Source organism: Spermophilus citellus (genome assembly GCF_964194105.1).
Source record: "Spermophilus citellus genome assembly, chromosome: 9".
Classification (NCBI taxonomy): Eukaryota; Metazoa; Chordata; class Mammalia; order Rodentia; family Sciuridae; genus Spermophilus; species Spermophilus citellus.
In genome coordinates, this window is record NC_138191.1 from 91,471,309 (window position 1) to 91,494,468 (window position 23,160).

Below are 23,160 nucleotides of genomic sequence, written 5' to 3' on the forward strand. Positions count from 1 at the left end.
CAGAGCTATTATAGCATGTTTATTATATAGGTTTTCTCATCAAGAGGTTATTTGTGGAGTTTCTGCAAAGCAGACAGTCTTGAAGGTCACAATCACTTGTGAGACTTTGTAGTTAGCTTACTATGCCCAGAATTCTCTACCCTCAGCAGCTAATGCCTGAGCTCAAGGTCCAGACTGATATAGTGCCTTGCCTTTGCACAGAGCCTCCTCAAGTAGGGCATCAACATAGCAACCGGGCAATCTTGATCTGCACCTTTTCACAGGAAGTTCCCAGTGCAGATGCAGCCACAAGGCAGTCAGAGACCATAATCCAAGTCACTGCTCTCCACAATCACCATTTTACAGATTAGAAAACTGATGCCCAGAGGTTGCCAAGGACTTGGCTCAGGACACTCAAGAATTAATGGTAGAGCTGAGACACAAGCTCTCCAACAAGGCCAAAGTTCTTTGGATACTGCACATCTCTGGGCACTGAGCCTGAACTCACACTTGTAGCAGAATATAGGGTGGTCTAAATATAACCAAATTCCCAGAACCACAGGAAAATATCCACAAGAAGAACTAATAGCAATGAACAAATCATTAGTGAGTGTGTATGAATAGCAAGCCTTGTTTCTGAAGAACAAACCTCAGAAACCTGGACTTTAATCCTAGTTCCATCTTTGTCTCTGTCCCATGGGATTCATTCTACTTAATGTCCCTTATGTCTCAGTGATATCATCTGGAAAGCCAGGTCAAAACCAACCTCATAGATGTTGACTCAAGATTTAGTGACAGGATAAATGCAAATTTGTGGTCCCATGTCCAGCATTTAGGGGGTACTCAAATGTTAGTTTTCTCTTCTCTAACCTTCCCTAGTGAAATCTCCAAATATTTATAAGATGTATTTAGCAATACAATGTCAAATTATTATACAGAGTATATATGAAACTTTCTGGCTAACACCTAGTTTATAGCTAGCTTCCTTCCTTCACTGCTACCCTCCAATTCCCTAGAGTTGCCTACAGACCAGAGCTCCTAGGATCCCATCCAGACCAGCAGTGGACATTGGTGACATTCCCTCAGTCCTTACCTATGTGGAAAAGTAATCTTGAGATTTTTTTCACCTAGGCTAATAGATTTTTATCCTTATAAAAGCTGAATACATCTAAACATAAGCATGCATTCTCTATGCTAAATATGTTAGAGATGTGAGAGGGAGACAGAGAGAGGCTAGAGTCAAATGATTATTTTTTAATCTCCATTACATTTCCATAACAAGTCAACCATAGGCCCTTCTCCTCACTTACTATCTTAGGCTACAGGACCCAGGCTGATGGAACAGCCACTCTGGAATATTTTTGGAGAGGATAGAAGAGGGGAGAGAAAAAGTGAGCTCCAGCAGATCTCATGGCAACAGTTTAATCCTCCACCCGAAGTGGCACTTGTCACCTCTGCTCATAAGACATTAGCCAGAACTAGTCACACAGCCCTACCCAAACACAAGGCAACCAGGAAGTAGAATTTTACATTTTATACAGAGGGATAATAATATTTGATTTTAAAAGACACTAACTCTTATATTTCTATTTTTAAACAATTTTTTAAAACTTTAAATATAAAAAGTTTCCAAATACATTTTATTTCAGCAGGTTTTTTTTTTCCCTTCATATAGAGTAAATGAGGCTGTTCTTATACTTAATTTTCAGGTGAATTATGAAAAGCTACTCTGGTTTTTAAAAAGTGCAGCCTCAGATGACTTACAGCAATGCAAAACAGTTGTGGACAGCAACCTGAAGAAAACTCAGAGTCAAAGTGATCCTAAGCAAAGGTATTTCCTCCCTTTTCCTGGGCCCATTGTTCTGATGTATCTCAGTCAATTCAGGCTGCAGTCGTGGAGTACCACAGACTGGCTGGCTTATAAAGTGCTGACATTATTTCTCATCGTTCTGGAGTCTGGACGTTTAAGATTAGTGTACCTTCCAATGATTAATGGTCCATTTCCGGTGAGAGTCCATGTCCAGGTTGCAGACAGCTAACTCTTTCCTGCATCCTTACTGGCAGGAAGAATGTGAGCCCTCTCTAGCCCCTTCTTATAAGGGCATTGATCTCATTCCTGAGGGCTCAACCCTCAGGACCAGATCACCTCCCAAAGCCCCACCTCCTGGTACCATCATGTTGAGGGTTTCAACATTTGAACTTTGTTGGGAGAAACATCCAGTCCATTGCACTAGACTTCTAGAGCTGGCAGGGATCTTGGAGGCATTCACTCTAAAATATTCCCAATGCAAAATCACTTTGCTCTTCACCAACACTTGGCTTATGCATATAATTTTTTTCTCCTTCTCTTGTATGCAGGCCAGCATAGAAAGTTATTTGTAGCAATTGCATATGTTTCTTAACACCAAGCATGTGTCTTTTTATGAGGTTGTTGTGTGAAAATGAAAAATCTCATTATGAAATAAGAAATGATTGTGTATGGGTGCAGAGCTCATCTATAATATATGATTCCAGAAATAGGTTCTGTCTGTGAACCTCTGGGTTACAGGCACTAGCTAATGGTTGAAATTTAGAAATCAGTAATACCTTCACATAATCTTAAGGAAAAGAAGTGACTGAAATTTTCAGAAAGGTTGTGAGAAATATCATTATAAATGCAGAACACCAAAGTATGATATTCTGCACAAAGAAAAGTGACAAAGTGCAGTCGGTAGGAACATGAGCTCCACAGCCAGAAAGCTGAGTTGAACTTCTGTCTCTGCCATTAGTAACTGTTTGGCCTTGGCATTCACTTAACCTCTCTGTGCTTCCATTCTGTAATAGGAGAATAAGAATAGACTTTGTTGATTTGTAACAGTACCTGAGTTAATAAATGCAAAGTTCTTAAAAACAGTGCCTAATACACAGTCAGTGCAATATAGGTGTTTTTTATTACTTTTAAACTTCCCTCCAGACAACCTTCTGTCAGTTACAAACAATGTGACTTTTTTTGGGAAAAATGACCCTGGGCCAAGCATTAGAATTGATTCCTCTCTACAGGGTGCCACTTTTGACCATGATTCTTTATTTAACAAAGACTTATAGGACAACAGCTGATTGTCAAGTCCATTTTTCTGGCCCAGTGAATTCCAAAGTTAGCAAGCTCATAATCCACAGAAAATGGATATTGCTGCCTGAGTACTGCAGTCAAGTATAGTTCTGGGAGCAACTGACCTACTGGGAGCCATAAGCCTTAGAGATTTTTTAAAATAAGCGCTCTCCCTTCATGTAATACAGATTGTAAAATTATGGTCCTAAGAGGTTATTCACTATGTAGAAGAACATATGGCCATTCATTTATAGAAATGGAGCCTTTTAGTTCTAGAAAGGAAACCTTTTCTGACCCCTGAACTAGGTTCTATCTCTTTGTTTAATCATCCCTTAGACTTCCCCTTCATAACAGTCATTGCATTTGTAAATATTCATTTGAAGGTAGGAATGGTGTCTGTCCTCGTGAACTATCTTAATCCTAACATAGTTCCTGGCATATAAGAGGTGCTCAATAAACATTTGTTAAATGTAATTGTCATCTTCAATTATCTGAAGAGTTTACATCACTAGGCTTTCAGGGACATGTGCATATCTGCTCTGTTTTTAAAAGGTGCATAAAATCATTTTGAGCACATCAGAGAAGGCACTGCTTTATATGGACCAGAGAATGTGTCTATAGAAACATGGGACTGATGGGCTAATGTAATGAAGACCAGCTGTTTGATAATAAACACGCTATGCAAGAAAACGCACTCTCCGTAGTTTGTCAGATAGAGGCTCTAATGGAGTAGCTCTGTGATGGGGCAGCAATAGCCCTCATTGCCTAAAATGGATCAAAGGAAATACATCCAGCAACACACTTTCCAAGAAACCCTATCAGCTGCAGTAAGTGGGTTCCACACAACACCTACCCACTAAGTACTCAATGTACTGAGCCACGGTCAAAGCCTCATGAATTCCTACTTCCAGGAACTGGTATTGCCAACAAAGAGGAAGGAAACTACGGATTCAAATCTTGAACAGACATTCCTACTGGCAGAGTCTGGGTCATGTGCCCTAGTGCAGAGAGTGGCTAGTAACGCAAATACCAATATTCTCTTGCTAGAATGAGACAGACTGTGTTGGGAGCTTGGAACTTCCTGAACAAGGGAAGGAGATGCGAAAGCTGCTGACCAAACCAAAGACACATGTCCACCATTCCTTTCCTGGACCAAACGTTTGGAAAATATTACATATTATTAAGTAGTTCAGAATCATATAATTTGGGGCCAAAGCTCCTCTAAGAATAATAGAGGGGAAAAAGTGTAAAATATGACTTTTAGAAAAAAATTATATACATCTAAAACTAATACTGCTCAAAATCCCTGGGAAATAGTAAGGAACAAATCAGACTTGACCTTATGGAGCAGCCAATCAGGGAAGTAAGATTTGAAACACTAAGGAATAGAGCTGTGATCTGAAGGGAGACCTATTAAGATATGAAAGGGTATATCTAGCACAGATGCCCTAGGGCAAAGCATGGGGCCTGATTATGCACACACCACTTCCCAACTCTTCATTCAAAGATGTCACCTTGGTATGTTGAAACCAGCCAATAATAGAAGTATTTACACCATGGAAATTGGTAATGCTACAAATCAGGGCTTTATCTTGAAGGCTTGGTTAAGGATTTACCAGCACACCACTGAAAGGAACATGATTCAAATGAGTGGCGTTTGGGGGAGATCATAGAATGTCCCTTTAGGAAAGTGGCATTTAAGTTGAGACAGTGTACATCAGGAAAAGCTTCACAAAGAAGACAATAGTTCAACTGAATCTGGAGGAACAAATAAATCTGAATGTTAGGTGAGTAAATGTCTCAAATTGGTTCACAATACAAATGACTATAAAGTTTTATCTTTATTACTTTTCACACATTATTTTAAGCAAAAATAATTGGATAAACCATCTTAATAATTATATACATTTGCATGCCAGATTATAAATAAATGATTACTCCCAAAATATTTCTGGGTTTCCCAGATATAAAAAGCAGAGTCAAAGACAATGCAGACATTTTCCTGATTTGGGATTTCCTCCTGCGTAGGTTCCCTGTTACAGAGATTTGGCAGGATTTGCTTTGCCTTGCTCTGCTAGTAGCAATAAACAGTGTGGAAATTTGATTTGCCATCAATAATTATCTGAGTTTAAGAAAAGTAAGATCAATTAGGAAAAACACTACAATCATTTGTTTTTCTCTCCATTTGGGAAAAGAAGAAGAAGTTGATTTAAGAATCTCAGTCTATATTGCAGTCAGATTGGTTGGTGACTCATGGGAAGAAGCTCTAGAGCTTAGTCCGATGAGGCAGATTTTAGTTAATCTGTAAAATTTTCACTTTCAGTCCCATGACCAGGTCACCAAATATTTAGGATGTAGCCCATGGGTTCTTGGGGATCCATGGTGGGTAACAGAGTTGAGAGACACAGTATGGAAACACGCAGCTACTTCAAATGCATCTTCTTTTCATAGCCTTTCCTCTGCCCCTCCATTAAGAACCCCATCTCAAGACTCCAGCTCACCATCAGAAGGGGACAAGAGCCTGTTGAAGATTTTGAGGATGGTACTAAGGACAACCAATGGCAAACTCAACATAGAGAATCTCAACTTGAGTTTTCGAAAAGAAGACCGTTCATTTTCTGGCTGTCTCCCCCCAGCCAAGGTAACCAAAATTACATTTCAGATTTGTTCAGCTAAAGGCAACTTCAGAACACTGAGTCTTCAAAAATAAGGAGTAGTTATGATCTCTATTCTGCCTGTGAATGACATTACACAATTGTTTTTTTATGCTTGTGAGGAGAAAAACAAAATACAAAAGGAATTATGAAATGTGCAGAATTGGTCCAGGAATTACTTATAATTGGGCTGTCTTATGTTAATAATAGAAAATATGACAATATCCAAATAATATTTCACAGTGGAAAACAATATTTTCAAGGCCAAATTCATTTCTCACATGCTCTCCCAGCTTCCAGTAAAATCAGCATGTGGTGTCTCGTTCCTTAGGAACACCATATTTTAGGGACTGATGTAATTTATTGCTGATAGAGGTTAGCATGCTGCTTTGGAGCATTAATTAACAGTGCAGATGTGTTTCATGAAAGAAGATCCAGAACCATACTAATTCATGGATATTTGGTAGATGTACCCAAAACTACCTTAGATGCAGGTAAAATAATCATTGCCATTGTTTTAAAAATACCTCATCACCACCACACTACTGAATTCTTACAAGAACCTTGCAAAATGCTTTACTCACATGATCTCATATAACACTGAAAAAGTTTATTCCTTATAAAATACCACAAAGGTAAACATTATCCTCCCATTTAGTAAATGAGTCGTGAAGAGGTCAACTCCAATCAACTCCAGTCAAGGGCCAGGTAACAAGAGGTGCAACCGGGATTCCAAGTAGAAGAATTCTAGAAATAGAGAGCCAGAACTGAAAGTCCACTAGGTATAAAGTGTCCATTGAATCCAATAGACAAGATTAGAATTTTACAGGATTGGAAAGGGTGGAAATGACAGCTGGGGAAATGTTCTGTCAGAAAATCAGCATATACCTTTCATCTGGGCATACTGAGGTTTAAAAATGATGTTTACTAAGGAAGCAAGAATACAAGATGCTGAAGGAAGTTCTTATTCTATAACCAAAAACAGCTTCCTCGGAGCCTTCAGATGTAGAGTTAACTGTGCAAAAGCAAAGTTTATGTTAACGTCAATGTGTGTGTGTGTGTGTGTGTGTGTGTGTTCGCGTGTGTGTTATACATGCAACATATTTCACTAGAAGGAGAAAGAATAGTGCTGGAGAGTGTGAGGCTGCCCATCATAAATAACTTTTACTGTGTTCATGAGAGGATCTTTAGAAACAGACTAAGAAGCAGAAATTCTTTTTTAGATTTGAAACCACAAAATACCATTGATGAACCTGAATGTCCTCAAATGATACTCACAGAACGGAACATAAACAGCTTGACAATTAAAATGCATTTACTTAATCTCCTTGAGTCTCATTTTTTTTTCATCTGGAAACAATGGGTTCCAAATAGCTACCTTCTGTGTCTATTCTGAAGATTAAATGAAGTAAATATGTGAAAGTATTTAGCATACTACCTGACATACCAGGCTCTAAATATCAGCTTCCTTTCCCTCTTATATTAAAAATAGATATTTTTGTGAGAATTTCACTTCAAAACAGCCTATAGGAAGAGGAGCCTCTCATGGTCTGGTGATGGTCACATCGAACACTGGCTATGGGGGAAGAGCTTGAGCGTTCTTATTCCCCAAAAAGCTCAATCTTGTGGTTTAGATCCAAAGTAATGGGGCACACTTTCTTGAAGCTGTTCTGCCTTTCATGAGCCATCTGGCATCTCTTAAGACATCTGGAATTCACTCAAAGTCTATTACAGTTCTGGGAGGCATGGAAAATACAATTTTGTTTCCTCAAAACGTGAGGCAAATTGAGGCCCAAGGGAAGCAGCAGCAGCCACACCACACTTCCTTGCTCCTGGATGCAGGACTTCAGAGTAGAATGGGAAAGGCCATATCTGAACTAGAGAGCTTTTTTTCCTTTTGACTAGTAGTTCTTAACAACCTTAGAGTATAGAAGACAGAACTGTGAACCTTCTTGACTATCTCATGAAAGCTGTGTGCTTTCTATCCAGGAAAATAAAATATATATTTAAATATAAGCATATCCAAACAGCTGCTATTTCAAAGGGTTCTCAGACCATCTATGGCTTCCAAGATAAATAAACACTGCCTTCAAGGATAATCCCTAGGTCTTGTCATCAAATCCATGAATTTTGACCATGCACAAAGAACAGAATGGAAACTGGTCAAGTATCTGTCGTCTTCGTTCTCTGGACCCACTCTTCCTATAGGAAGATTCTTGCACTTTTTTGATATAGTGATGATTTTTGGTGGGACTGCTAATACAATACGGATCCATATATATTTGTTTACCAACCACTTATCATTACCCAAGTCAAGTGTAGATTCAATAGGACTGTAGAACCTAAGAAGTTCCTAAGTATTCAGGGTCCATTTAACCCTTTACACATAACCCACATTCTTCACCTCTTGAACTTGTCCTCATTCTGCTTCACATCAGGAGCCCTTCCCAAACCTTCCTGCCAGACCTTCCTCTCAGGAAGAACTCGCTGGAGCACAGGCCGCTCATCTCTTAGTACTCTGGGCTTCAAGTTCACATAGCTTCTTCACTGTTATCAGAAGAGGATTTTTTTTTACTGAGCTGACCAAGGTTTGTAGATGTGAAATTCATTCTTGTAGTAGGGCTTTAGCTGGAACACTAATTTACCTAGTGAGCCAGGACCATCAAACCTTCTGCAGTTGGTCAGGCCCCTTTTTCCATACTTAGTTGTTTCAATATCTGTGCATCTTCCCTTAAACAGTCAAAGGGGAGATTCCTATTAATTCTGAATCACTGCCCTCCTCCAATGCAAAAGGCAGCTTTCCAATCAATAAGGTATATTTAATCTATTCTTGCATTTAACATGATACTCCCTCCATGTGTTCTAGGCACTGAGGATGATGGGTTGTATTATTTCAGTTCCTTCTTTCTCCAGGAGTGTAGGGAAAATTCAACGTGTCATCACAATTCTGTGATAAACACAGTGGTAGCGCAGACTTTAAAGATAGAGAAAGTGCACCAATGTATACTGGCCTGAAAGCCCACAATGGAGATGATGGAAATAACGAATCTTAGAGGACAGACGAGTTTGGCAAAGATTGGGGGTAAGGATAATATGGGGCAAGAGAAGAGAGTGGAAAGGTATTCTAGGAGAAAGGAACCATGTGAATTAGTACTGGCACAAGAGCGAATTCAGAGACTGCTGTAAGACCCTGCTCAAATTGTTATTAGAATGGAAAGCAGGAGCCAGTGTGAGAAGGGTCTTTCTGATGAGTGTGAATTTTATCCTGAAGGTCCAAAATAATCAGGGAAGGATATTAAATTAGTGCATGGTGTGATCGAATTTGAAATTTTAAAAAAGAGCATCCTGATATTATTTGGAGAATTAGTTAGAGGCGGACAATATTAGAAGCAGAGAGACCCTTTTTGAAGGCTGCTTCAATGATCCAGCAAGAGATTCTGAGGGTTGAAACTAAGGTACTAACAAGAGGGATTGAGATAAAACGAGATAGAAAAGCAGGTCCTGGTGTCTAATTGAATGAAAACCCTGGATTAGGAGGAATCAAAATGATTCCTAAGTCATTAGCTTGGCAGCTGATTGAATGGTGGTGCCATTCTCTGAGAGAGGAATCAGAAAATGAGTAATCTGGAGGGGTACAGGATGGACTGATGAGTTCATCCTGCCCAGGTAGATCAGTAGAGGCTGAAGCTGAATAATGTTTTAAGACACTTCCATAAGAAGTGGAAGCCATGGGCATAGTTAAAATTACCCAAGGATATAATGGAATGTGGGAAAGGAAGGGGCTCAAGAATCATATGCGTTGTTAAAGAGTAGGTAGCCAAAAAGAAGTCGATAAGAGAGACTAAAAATAACAAAAGGAGATAGGGGAGTGATCAATAAAGCCAAAAGGGAAGAGAGTTTGGGGGAGTATGACATGATCATCCCAGACCCACACCCACACCTCAAAGATATCTTTATAACTAGTTCTATAAAGAATTTGTAGCCAGGACCATGGCACTTGTCTGTAATCCCAGCTACTGGGGAGGCTGAGGCAGAAGGATAGCAAGTTCAATGCCAGCCACAGCAACTTAGTGAGACCCTGTCTTAAAATAAAAAATTAAAAGGACTGGAGATATAGCTCAGGGTAAAGCACCTCGGGTTCAATCCCCATTACCAAAAAAATTCTAAAAATTGTAAAATGTAAACTCATAGAAGTTTCTATTAACTTGGTAAACAGAATTAAGTATAGCAGTGGGGTAAAGGGAAATTGAACTACTCATAGGAAAAGAGGGAGTCATGACAGTATGTACCACTCTTTCAAACAGTATTTTGAGGAAATGTTTAGTCATCTCATATCTTTTTTTTTAAGTAGCAGCTATTTTATTTACTTCTAACTGAAAACATTTCCTAGTAAGCATAAGAACATTTTCTTCCTAAGGATCATCATTATGAATATTAGTGCTTTGAAATATTTTAATGATCATCCTGAATAACACTAAATGACAAGGCTTTTCTGGCAGATGTTTCTGTTTCTTCTCTTCAACTGTCAGCAGTCAGTTCTTAGTAGCTGTCAATCAATCTGTTTCCAGGAACGTTGATGCACCATTTCTAATCTGCTGTTCATTTTAGCCAAGAGCAAAACTTAGTGTTACCAGAAGTGAATGATCTGTTTTTAGAATAACCTCTTAATGTCAATATTTAAAAATACATCAATATGTGCTAATCATGTGGATTATTTAGTTCTTATTTATGGAGTAAAATGGCATAATGCAACCAACTTCTACCTCTTTTTGTTTTGTGCCAACCTCCACCCACACACACTCCACTCAACTCATTCATCCACCCACTCATTCATCCATGTATTAAATTGTTGATCCTTTATTTTTTTAAATTGTGGTAGGCAATGGTGATAAGAAAATGAATGAAACACAGGTCAAACACTGATTAAGCCACTTTCATGTAAGAAAACACAGCAAGTAACAAAAAATTACTGCCTACACAGGAAAAGGATGCAAAACCATACTAGATTGAGTAACGTCAAAACTCATACCTTCCCCAATAGCACCAAGTTTGTTTTTACCTATTATTTACACTTGTTTTTCCTCTGCCTAGAATTCTCCCCAACTTCTTATTCTTTAGGTAAACTCTGTTCATTTTTTTCATATTTCAAAACAATCTTTATTTTTCTCTTTTCAGCTTCCCTGACTTTATTCCTCTGTATCTAAAAAGTAATAGACACAAGCTTCAAATGCAGATTTGGTGTCTTTCCTTTTATAGCAACAAGTGAAGATGGACTTTGGGTTACTGGTTGTTCATTTGTTTTATAGTTCTGGGGATTGAACCCAGGGCCTCCTGCATGCTAGGCAAATGCTCTACCATTCAGCTACTCCCCACTGTTTTAAAATGTAGGTTTTATTATTATTTTGTTATGGTGAGACCAGCAGATCAGGAGACAGTTGTCACTGAAAAGATGGTTTATTTCTTGAAGTTTCTATAAGGAGGAGGCCTGCTGCACCACACAGGGAAGCAACAGGGCAGGCAGCAGGCAGTGGGGGTGAGAGGGGAAATGTGGACAAGAGCTTTTGTTGTGTTTTTCTCAAGAATAATGAGCAAAGCAGGGCAAGCAGGTTTAGGATTGGCTAGTTTGGAGAATTTCAGGGGACTCTGGGACATTAGAGGCTGTCCGTAGTTCCCTGGTACCTAGGCCTCAGGTAATTGGGGGGAGAAATAGTAGTCCTGTAAGAGTCCTTTGGTTTGCATCTGAAAATCTTACTTTTAGCTGAGTTCTTTTCTCTCTAGAAATTGTCCAGTCTTAAGAATGACAAGCTCTTTAGAGTCAACAAGGGCTCAGGGTTTCAAAGCAAAAAAATTAGAAGATACATTTACTATAACTCATTGCACTGAGCTTCCTTTCAAAATAATAATAATACCTACCAATAGTTTAGTTTGGATGATTTAGTGTGAACTGTTTACTAGCCACTATTTAGTACAAACATTACTACTTTCCTTCCTCTTTCTCTTCCTTTCTCCCTCTTTCTCCCCCCACCCCACCCCACCCCACATCTCTTTCTCCCTTCTCTCCATGTCTCTTTGCTCTCCCATTTCTGTATTTTTCTTCTCCCTTCCTCACTCACCTATCTCCCTGTCCTTCCACTCTGCTCCCTTCCTTCTTTTCTTTATTTCAAATAAAATTCAAATGCCTACTAAAAACCAAGGGCCATTCTAACTATTCACATTCTCATGTAACCTTCACAGAATCCATGGAAATTAAAAGTATCCTATTTAGTAGATGAAGTAATTGGACACAGAAAGATTAAGTAACTTCCCATGGCACAGGCAGCTGATCTGGTGTACAAAATAAGATCTCTTGGATTCCAAAGTCTATTTTAAATGATTATTATAAACACACAACATATGATATCATATCCATGAAAATATGGCATAATTTAAGCATCATTCACCCACCAACTGGATATCTGAATTGGTTTCTTAGCTGAACCTAGAACATATTACATCCTTGTGAACCACTATGACACTCTATTCAATCAAAAAATACTTATTGAGCATCTGGTGTCTATACAAAGTTAATACAACTTCTAAATTATAAATTCTGTGTCAATTAAATAAAAATTTATTGATTATAAGCATTCAACTAGATATTCTTGTCCTCAATGATATCCAATAGAATGCACTCCTGGGTATTAATTCACCATCAAAATCATGTAGGCTCTAATTATGGAAAGGAAATTCAATCATTAGTTTCATCTTTTCTTATTTCTAGGTCAGGGCTATATGTGGGAAGCATGGATTATACCTGACCTTGAGCCTGCTGGAAACATTGCTTAACCACCCAAACTTGGGTTACCAAGATGAAATAAAGTAAGTTGATTTTTGTTATAGACTAAATATTTGTACCATTCCTAATTATAAATTCTTGACTTCCAATGGGATGATACTAGGAGGTGAGCCCTCTGAAAGGTAATAGAATTTAGATGAGATCATTAAGGTAGAATTGGTATCTTTTCAAAAAGAGGAGACACTTCCTCTTTTGTCATAAGAGGGCATATACAGCAAGAAGGTAGGGGCCATCTAAAAACCAAGAAGAGGGTCCTCACCAAGAACTAAATCTGTTCAAATTTTGATCTTGTATTTTTCAGTCCCAAACTGTGAAAGACAAATGTATGTTTTTAAAGACTATTGTCACACAGTATATGGTATTTTAGGAAGCTAAGACAACTTTTTATGCTCTCATTTTTCTACTAGGATGCCAAACACAGAGATCTGTCTTAAGATTACAAGTTTTATATGTGACCTAATCAATTTCAGTCACTTGACAACCAGGTTAAAGAATGTGTGCTTTTATTAAGATCAAAGGGTTTTCTTGGTCATAGAAAAACAAAGCATGAAATTTCTCCTTCTAGCCATTATGAATCATAAAGAATTATAATCATCACAAAAAAGAGCAAAATATATGAAGCAATGTTTTCAGACATTGGACATCAAGAATTATAGAATGGTGATTCCTGAAAGAAGGAAAACCAATGAGAGCAGCTCAACTTATTGCACAGGAAAGGAGAAGCCAAATAGAACTCATAGTTGAAGGAATAGAGTTTGGAGATCAGAAAGACTGAGGATGGAATGCACACTACAGAGAAAAAGGGGGGAGGAAATAAATCCCCAGAGATATTTCTCTGGAAATTTCCAAGAATTGCCATTGGGACTTCATGAGAGTATTGAGTAATGTATATATTTGAGGAAACTACCCAAGCCAAGAACAGAAACACAAGATAAAGATGTAGAAAAAATTTTAGATCTCTTGCAGTGTTAGAAATAGTTCATTTTTCCAACAGTCAATGAAGAAAACCTCTTAACACATGCTGCATTGAGTAGGGTCCTGAGAAGGGTATTGATTGTATTGAAGAGGGGCCAATTACTCCACAAATCTTAAAAGCCCTAAAGAAACAAAAAATGATCAGACTTTCTTCAAACTACTTGAATATATCCAAGAAAAAAGCTCTCAAATTTTTAAAGGAATAAAATAATTTTAATCAATTATGTAAACTTTACAATTTCTAGCATACATACAAAAATTATCAGACATGAAAAGAAGCAAGAAAAGTATGACCTAATATTAAGATAAAAGTCAATCAATAAAAGCATGTACATAAATAAAACAGATAATATAATTAATGGATAAGGATTTTTTGGTTCTAATTAGTTATACATGATAGTAGAATGCACTTTGATACATCATAACTAAATGGAGTATAAATTATAATTCTTCTGGTATACATAATGTAGAATCATACCATTCATGTACATAGGGTAATAATTTCTGATTCATTCTACTATACCTCCTACCCCCATGCCCCATATACTTCATATATGTACTATACAAGAAATATCTTATTTTATTAAGAAGGCATGAACATAATGAGAAATATGGGTGAAAGAAAAAGACACAAATGAAGCTTCTAGGTAGAAAAAAATACATGTCTTCTTCCTCAAAACAAATAACAGAATAATAATAAGAAAAACATTAAACCAATCACAATACAGGGTTAGCTGACCAGTGCTCCTCAAAATTGTGAGGACCATGGAAAATCTGAAAAATTGTCACTATCAAGAAGAACATAAGAAGACAGGAAGATTAAATTTAATACAGTAGCTAGGATGGAAACTAGAGAAGAAAGGACAAGTATATAAAATCTAATATGAAAATAAAGTATGAATTTCATTTAATTGAAATGTAATAATATTGGCCCTTAATTGTACCATAATAGGGTAAGATGCTGATGAAAAGGGAAATTGGGTGAAAGGTGAGTGATAATTTTCTGTCTTATTTTTTAATTTTTTTTAGTAAATTTAAAACTGTAATAAAATAGATTATTTTAAAAATGTAATGCTTAAATTTTTTCTTGATAGAAATAATAGCAAATTAAACAGGGAATAAAAATAACTTGAAGACATAGAAATAAACACTATTCATAATAAAATGAATTATGAAGAATAATTAAGGAAAAATTAACAAAGGATTACTGCAGCTTTGTGATACCATCAACAGATTTAATGTACAAAAATTCAAATCTCAGAAAGGGAAAGAGAGGGGAACAGAAAAGAATGTTGAACAATTAATAGCTGAAATTTTTTCTAAATTTGGAGAAAACTACAAAGACATGGGCCCAAGAAGTTCAATGAATCTTGAAAAACAGAAATCTTGAAATAAACCATCCAAAGAATCATTATAGACAAATTTCTTAAAGCAATGTAAAGACAAAGTCTAAAAAGCACACTGAGACCAAAACAACACCAAATAACAAAGCTAAGAATATAACAGATTTCTCATTAGGAACAATGTAAGAAATAAGATGGTGGAATGACATCTACACATTATTGAAAGAAAGCAATCAACTAGAATTCTCTATTCAGAAAAGTTGCATTGCATAAAACAAATATGACATAAAGACTTTGTTACATACCCAAGAAAGGAGTAAATTAATAACCTGCAGATCAACACCACAAGAAATATTTTAATAAGTTTTTCAAATGGAACAAAAATAATTATTCTATATGTACATGAAGAAATAAAGAGAATGGGAATAGTAAATATGTAGATGAATAAAATAGTACATTTTTGTTTAATTTTTAAAAACTATTTAAAAGATAATTAGATGTTTAAAGCAAAAATAAGAACAATGTTGTATGAAGTTTATAACAAATAAAAGTCTAATATATGATGACATCATATAAGGACAAGAGGGGAAAGTAAAAAATAAATAAAATACTGTGATGATGTTCTTATACTGTAACTGGAGTACTATAATTTTTTTAAAGATGCTAAAAGAATACTTTAATTAATTAAAGATGCTAAAAGAATATTTTAAAATGGAAACCTAACCACATTCAATACACACAGAGACAAAAAGGTAACAAACAACATAAATATGACAAATATAAAATAAATATCAATAAGATAGGATTAAAACCTAATCACATCAATAGTTACTTTTAGTATAAATGATCCAAATGTACTAATTAAAAAGCAGAGATTTTCAGATTCCATTTGTAAAGGAAGAACTATGCTTTCTATAATAACAATTTTTGATTTAAACATATAGACAAGCCAAAAGTAAAAGGATAGAAAAAGATATAGTACACCAACTCTAAAGAAAGTTGGAACAGTTATATTCATATCAGACAAAGTAGATTCCCAGAAATCAATTGCATTCCTATATTCCAATGATGAATCAGCTGAAAGAGAAATTAGGAAAAAACATCCCATTCCCAATAGCTTGGGGAGGGGGTGACTTGGAAATCAACCTAACAAAAGAGGTGAAGAACCTCTACAATAAAAACTATAGAACACTAATGAAAGAAATTGAGGAAGACCTTAGAAGATGGAAAGACCTCTCAGATTATTGGATAGGCAGAACTAATATTGTCAAAATGGTCATACCACCAAAAGTGCTAAACAGATTCAATGCAATTCCCATCAAAATTCCAATATTCTTTATAGAAATAACAAAAGCAGTCATGAAATTCATTTTGGAAAATAAGAGGCCCAGAATAGCCAACGCAATCCTTAATGAGAAAAGCAAAGCAGGTAGCAACACAGTTCCAGACCTTAAATTATACTACAGACCTATAGTAACAAAAACAGCAGGGTATTGGCACTAAAACAGGAAAGAAGACCAATGGAACAGAATAGAAGACACAGACACAAACCCATATAAATACAGTTACCTCATACTAGACAAAGGTGCCAAGAACATATTTTGGAGAAAAGGTTGCCTCTTCAACACATGGTGCTGAGAAAGCTGGAAATACCTATGTAATAGAACGAAATTTAACGCCCATCTCTTAGCTTGCAAAAAAAAAAAAATCAACTCAAGTGGATCAAAATCCTAGGAACTAGAGCAGAAACCCTGCACATACTAGAGGAAAATGTAAGCTTAACACTCCAACTTATAGGCTGGAGGAACTGACTTCCTTAAAAAAAAGACCTAAAATTTAAGAAATAAAATAAAAAATAAATAATGGGATAGCATCAAAATAAAAAGATTCTTCACAACAAAGTAAACAAACAAGAGCATGAAAAGAGAACCTACAGAATGGGAGAGAATTTTTGCCACCTGCCTCTCAGATGGGGAGTTAATTCCAGGATATACAAAAACTTACACCATATAATAATAATAATAATAATAATAATAATAATAATAATAATAATAATAATAACCCAAATCAGTAAATGGGCAAAGGAACTAAACAGACCCTTCTCAAAAGAAGAAATATGAATGGTCAACAAATATATGAAAAAATGTTCAACATTTCTAGCAATTAGAGAAATGAAATTAAAACTGAGACTTCTTCTTACTCCAGAATGGAAATTATTAAGAATAAAAGCAACAGTAAATGTTGGTGAGAATGTGAGGAAAAGGGTACTCATACATTGGTGGGACTACAAATTGGTGCAACCATTCTGGAAAGCAGTATGTAGAGTCCTCAAAAACTAGGAATGGAATCACCATTTGACCCAGTTATCCCACTCCTCAGTATATATCCAAAGGATTTTAAATCAGCATGCTACAGTAATGCAGCCACATCAATAGTTCTAGCAGCACAATTCACAAGAGCTAAGCCATAGAGCCAACCTCAGTGCTCTTCAAGAGATGAATGGATAAAGAAAATATGGCATATATACACAATCAACTATTACTCAATTATTAAGAAGAATGCCTTTGTGACATTGGCCAGTAAGTGGATGGATCTGGAGAGTACCATGCTAAGTGAAATAAGCCAATCCCCCTAAAAAACCAAAGGTCAAATGTTTTTACTGATACATAGAAGGTACCCCATAATAAGGGGTAGGGGTTGAATAGAAGTTCAGTAGATGAGACAAAGGGAATGAAGGGAAAGGAAGGGGGATACAAAAAGCAAAGACAGTGGAATGAATCTGACATAATTTTCCTGTGTACATATATGAATACACCACAGTGAATCCAACCATGATGTACATTCACAAGAATGGTTTCCTAATTAGAATAAGACATATTCCATATTTGTATAATTATATCAAAATGGATTCTACTATCATATATAACTAAAAAGACCAATAAAAAAAACCTAAAATAGTATACATTATTGCTCTGCTCCAAAGACTTTGAAGGCACCTATCACTCAGGGGAGAAAAGTTCTTATAAAGAGTTCTACATGATCTGCTCCCCCATCATCTCTCTGGCTCTATCTAAAAGCTACTTTGCCCATTCTATTCCAGTTACATTCTGTTTCAGTTCCTTGTCTTCCTCAGATGGACCAGGCAAAGATCCACCTGGGCACCTATCCTCTGAATGTCTCCTCCACCTATAATACTCTTTACGGCTCAGATGTCCTCCTGCCAACCTCTTTCCGTTCTTCAACTTTTTGCTCAAATAACTCCTTGTCAGTGAGACAAGGCCAACACTAACTCCCCTATTCAAATTTATCACCTCCCACACTTCTTGTTCCTTTTATCCTGCTCTCCTTTTGTTTTCTTCTCTTGTCTTCTTCAACTACTCATAAATTGGGCCATTTGCTGTTTTATTTTATTTATTGTCATATGTCTCTCCCTAACAAACAGCAGAATATATAATGCCAGGATATTCAGGGTCTTTGTTTTATTCACTCACGCAGGCACTGTCTAGAGCAGTGCCTGCCACAATAAATATTATTATAATAAATATTTATGTACTTGAACTGAATTAGGTGAAGAATAGTATGTTGAAATACTCTCAGGGATGGCAGTATGTGAATTCTTCCCAATCCCTAGCTCACAGTCAAATTGAAGGACACCTTCCCTAACCATCTCATCAACATCCGGTTCCTTCTGCTGAGTACTCTCATAGAACCAAGTCCTTTTATTTCCTGACACTGATATTTGTAATTATGTATTTATTTGTCTGATGTTAGTTTGCTTACAATAGTGCCCTCCCTAATGATGGGCAACATGGCTTATTTGCTCACACTGTATTCCCAACATACTGACTCCTGGTATTTATAAGAATGTGATGAAATCACTTATTCATTCATTTAACATTTATTGATTGCCTGCTACATACCAACTGTGGGAGACCAACCTTGCACTTGACTGAGTCACACTCCCTGGCTGGGTGCTGAGGTGCTCAGTCACAGAAATGTGGCAGAGCTTTCCCCACCCTTCTTGGGTTCGAGGGTCGGTGTCTCGTGCATGGGTGTGTCTTACTACAGCCCCATGGTGAAGCCATGCTCACCTGTTCTTTCGTAATATAACCCCTTGCCCTGTTTAGGATAGAATCTTCCATGGAAGTGCCTTGTGTGTGTCCCCTTCTCTTTCTGTGCCCTTGGGTGTGGCCTACCCAGGTGTCAGTCAACCTGCTGACAGTGGACATCATGAAGATAGACTCAGCCCCCTGAAACCTGACCCCTTGCCTCATTTGAATAGCTTCTCCTCAATAAAAGGGTCAGTCAGTGCGTGCTCTTGCTCTCTCTTCCTTCAGACCCTTAAGGTCAGAGGAGCTGTCACACGACCCCAAAGAAAAAGGTATTTGTGTCTCTTGTGTGGTTATTTGGTGCAGCCCAGTTAGCCCAGTTTAACCGGAGTGACCCCTGAGCCTTTTAATCGCAAGAACAGAAACCCGGCAACCAACCACTACTCTAGACACTGGGAATACAGATATGACTAAAATAAAGCCTTTCCCTCATGAAGTTTATATATTCTGATGGGGTGAAGAAGAGAAATAGTTAGTGAGTTAGAATATATGGTACATCACATGGCGACAAGAGCAATGCAGAAAAATAAAGTGGAGTGAAGGTTATGTGGGGTGCTTTGGTCAGCTTTGTGTCACTCTAACCAAAACACCTGACAAAAACAACTTAGAGAAGGAAGTTTATTTTGGTTCTTGGTGTCAAATAATCAGTCCATGGTCAGACAACTCCATTGCTCTAGGTCTTGGTGGAAGGGCACAGTGGAGGAAACCTATTCAGTTCATAATACCCCAGAAGCAGAGAGAGCTCCACTCATCAGTCACATCTCCAGTCACACCCTACCTGTCCACAGTTGCCACCCAGTTAATCCATTCAAGCCTATTAAATCACTGATGAAACTACAGCTCTTGGAATCTAATCATTTCACCTCTGAACATTCTTGCATTGTCTCACAAATGAGCTTTAGGAGGACACCTCATATCCAAACCATAGCAGGGAGCATCAATCAATGATTAAATGATTGAATTAATAATGAGGCCAGGAGTTCAAACGCAGTAAGTGAATTTCCAGTGGAACAGCTTTGAACATGGGAATTTCCCTTCTCTAAAATCTTGCGGGTGATTGGGTAAAGGTAAGAGACATGGTTAAACAAAAAGATCAGGAAAGTGAGCTCAGAGCTAAGTGGAAAAGCAGGAAGCTGAAATTGAGAGTCCTCAAATGGCTCCAATCTAAAGGCTGAAATTGAGAGTCCTCAAATGGCTCCAATCTAAAGGCACAAAGCTCACATTGTCCCTGGTATATAGTGGAGACTCAATAAACATTAGTTGATTAAAAGCTGGGGTCCAAAACAATATTCCACGAATTAGGAATATGAGATCAAGAGAGAATGGGGGGCAAGTGAGGGGAAGCTGCTTTTTATTATATCAAAATTCTCAATTTCCACTCCTTTTGGGAAAATCAGAGAAACATGCTAATTTTTTTTATTTACCTGTCTTTGACCTTTGAATATTCAAGGACATCAAAACCATGAGAACCAACGAAGAATTGCATTTATAAGAGATAAACCTGTTTCATCCTTAAACAGTCATTGGCTAAAGCTTCTTCTGTTGAATTAAATCCATTTCGTTAAGGGCTTTGTATGCAAATCTATATCCTTAAGAGATTAAAGATGCAATTTAGACACACATTTTAGGAGCTGAATGCACGAATCATTATTTTAGTACATATTGTCCATTAATCTGCTGTTCAATTGGGAACCCATTTGGAATGTGGCTGCTTGCTAATTAGCAGGATTCTAGTGCTGAGCTGCTTCCTGATTAAATGTCCTTTAGAATCAATAAAACATCAGGAGGGATTATGGTGATGTGGGATTAGCCCCATCTAACCAAATAAAATGAGTTGCTTTCCCTTCTTAAACTGTCATGTTGCAAGAGCTGACAAGGAGAGCAATTTTGTGAGCCCCGTAACAAAGTAGTTGTTGTTTGTTGTTGTTGTTTTTAACATTGAGATTTTGTTTTTGCCATTTGCCTACCAATTAGCAGCGACATTAGTGAATGACTGCCAGGGTAAGGCGATTTTGAGAAAGACTTGATTACGATTTCAAATCTCGACTCTGAATCACCGTTATGTAAAATGAGTTCAGGTTGTGTTGGTAAAAATTATTATCCCTGTTCTTGGCCAGGAACGTGTAAGTCAGACTTCGCATTTAATGTTTCTGTGTGACTTTGTAATAAGTGGTAATTAAGGACAGCAGAGAGAGAACAGGAGGCAAACTAATACTCTAAAATTGTATTGGCAAAATTAAATGCTTCAAACCAGTTTAAAACACATGCACACGAGCCAAATTGTGTTGAGGGGGTGGGGGGGAATAATGAAGCCTCTATGGAAGCTTCGTGAATAGATGGAGCCATTGACACAGCCACAAGTAGGACTTATCATACACATCTGGCCCATTATTGAGAGTGCAATTAGGTTGAAAAGGACCGGTTTTGCTAATCCCAGGAACTACCAGAGGATTTTGGGAGATAAAGGAAACATGAGGTGTCTGATTCAGCAATTACTTTGTAAAGGGAATAGGAAAGGGTTAGCCAAGAGCTATTAGAGATGTGGTATGGCCTGCACATTGGTTGGGCTATAGAAATTAGACGTAGCTTTTCCATTCTACACTCTAATAATAATAATTGTTATTATTATTAGTTATAGCCCACACTTACTTAGTGCTAAATGTATTTCAAGAAATATTCTAAGCGCCTTATAAATATTAATTCTTTTAATCCTTGCACCTGCCCCATGAGGTGAGCACTAATATTTTTCAAATGAAGAAACACAGAGAGACTAAAACCTATATGTAATCCATACCTGAATTCATCAATAAGGCTAAGCCAAATGCAGACCCTCTGGTTTCAGAGTTTGGGGGCTTAGTCACTGCACTATAGCAACATTCCTACTTGCCCTACAATACTCAGAAACTTTTACAAGATTGTGGCTAAGGCACAGGTGTTTGGGGAAAATTGCCTGAGTCCCAGAGCTGGCTTCACGCTTGGGCTTGGTGCTGAACACAATTCTGGATCTGAGGAATTGGGTAACTCTTGCCCTCTACCCATACCCTGATTTGGACTTTTGACCTCCAAAACTGTGAGAAATTTCTGTTGAAGCCACATGGTCTGTGGTGTTTGGGTTTCCATAACAAAACACTATAAACTGGGTGGCTTATTAAAAAAAAAAAAAAGCCTTTTATTCCACAGTTCTGGAGATGGGAATTCTAGGATGTGGGCAGATTCGGTGCCTGGGAAGGTCTGCTTCCTTCTAGATGGCTTTCTTTCCACTATGACCATACATGGCAGGGAGAATGAGTGGGTCTCTCTTGAGCTTCTTTTGTATGGACACTGATCCCATTCAAGAGGGCTCTGCCCCATAACCTAAACGCTTTTCAAAGACTCCCACCTCCTAATACCTTGGAGGTGAGTATTCCATAGACTCAGACCGTAACACAGTTCTCGAAAACTAACATGGTCCTATAGGATAATAGACTCCTAGGCAGCCTCCTTTCTAGCTGTTTTCTCCATCTAGCATATTCTGTAATCCTTCAGAAATTTCTAAAGTTGGAAATTTCAGAAGTCTGAAAGGCATGGCTATAATACCTAAACTTTTTAAATCCTGGGACATAATTTCTGATTCTGGAAGTTTGGATAGAGTTGACTTCTCAGTATTGTTCTATGCTATGGCTCAGCTGAGCTTAATGGGATTCATAGGAGCTAACAGAGTGAGAGACGGGAGAAGTATTTCAGAGAGAAAGAGCAGTAGGTGCAAAGACAGAAACACAAGCAAAGCTTGGCAAGTTTGGATTACTACAAACGTGTCCTCATGGCTGGAGTATACATTTCAGGAGGTGGAGAAACATAATGAATGGACTTGGGAGGTGGTTGCTGGCATACATTTGGACATAAGCCTCTATGAAGCTGTTAGAATAACATGCCACCTGAAACTAGCTTCACCAAGATTTTCAAGGGCCTTTCAATAAAATAGCCCACATCTTGTATGCTTAGTATATTTAGGTTTGTTTTGTTTATTCATACAAGACTTTTTTATCAAAAGGCATCTGCTTAACATCACCTGACAAAAATTCCTACAAAGAAAGAAAAAGGCCCAAAACACATAAGCAGAAAAACTCACTAACAGGAACTCTAGTGTCAGGATCTAGCAGGAACCTCCTCTATGAGTTTCTGCAATGTGGGAAAATCA

General features: G+C 37.4%; 1 protein-coding gene across 1 annotated transcript in view; it reads left to right on the forward strand.

The window, feature by feature from the left end:
* The window catches only part of LOC308657257 (uncharacterized protein C1orf87), a gene marked incomplete at its 3' end in the record, with an annotated part of 89,345 nt that overhangs the window by 42,907 nt on the left and 23,278 nt on the right, over positions 1-23,160 (forward strand). Inside the window, exons 5-7 of the mRNA XM_081308790.1 lie at positions 1,689-1,810; positions 5,543-5,708; positions 12,482-12,579. Of these exons, the coding sequence (XP_081164916.1) occupies positions 1,689-1,810; positions 5,543-5,708; positions 12,482-12,579 (386 nt within the window). The remainder of the gene's footprint in view (positions 1-1,688; positions 1,811-5,542; positions 5,709-12,481; positions 12,580-23,160) is intronic.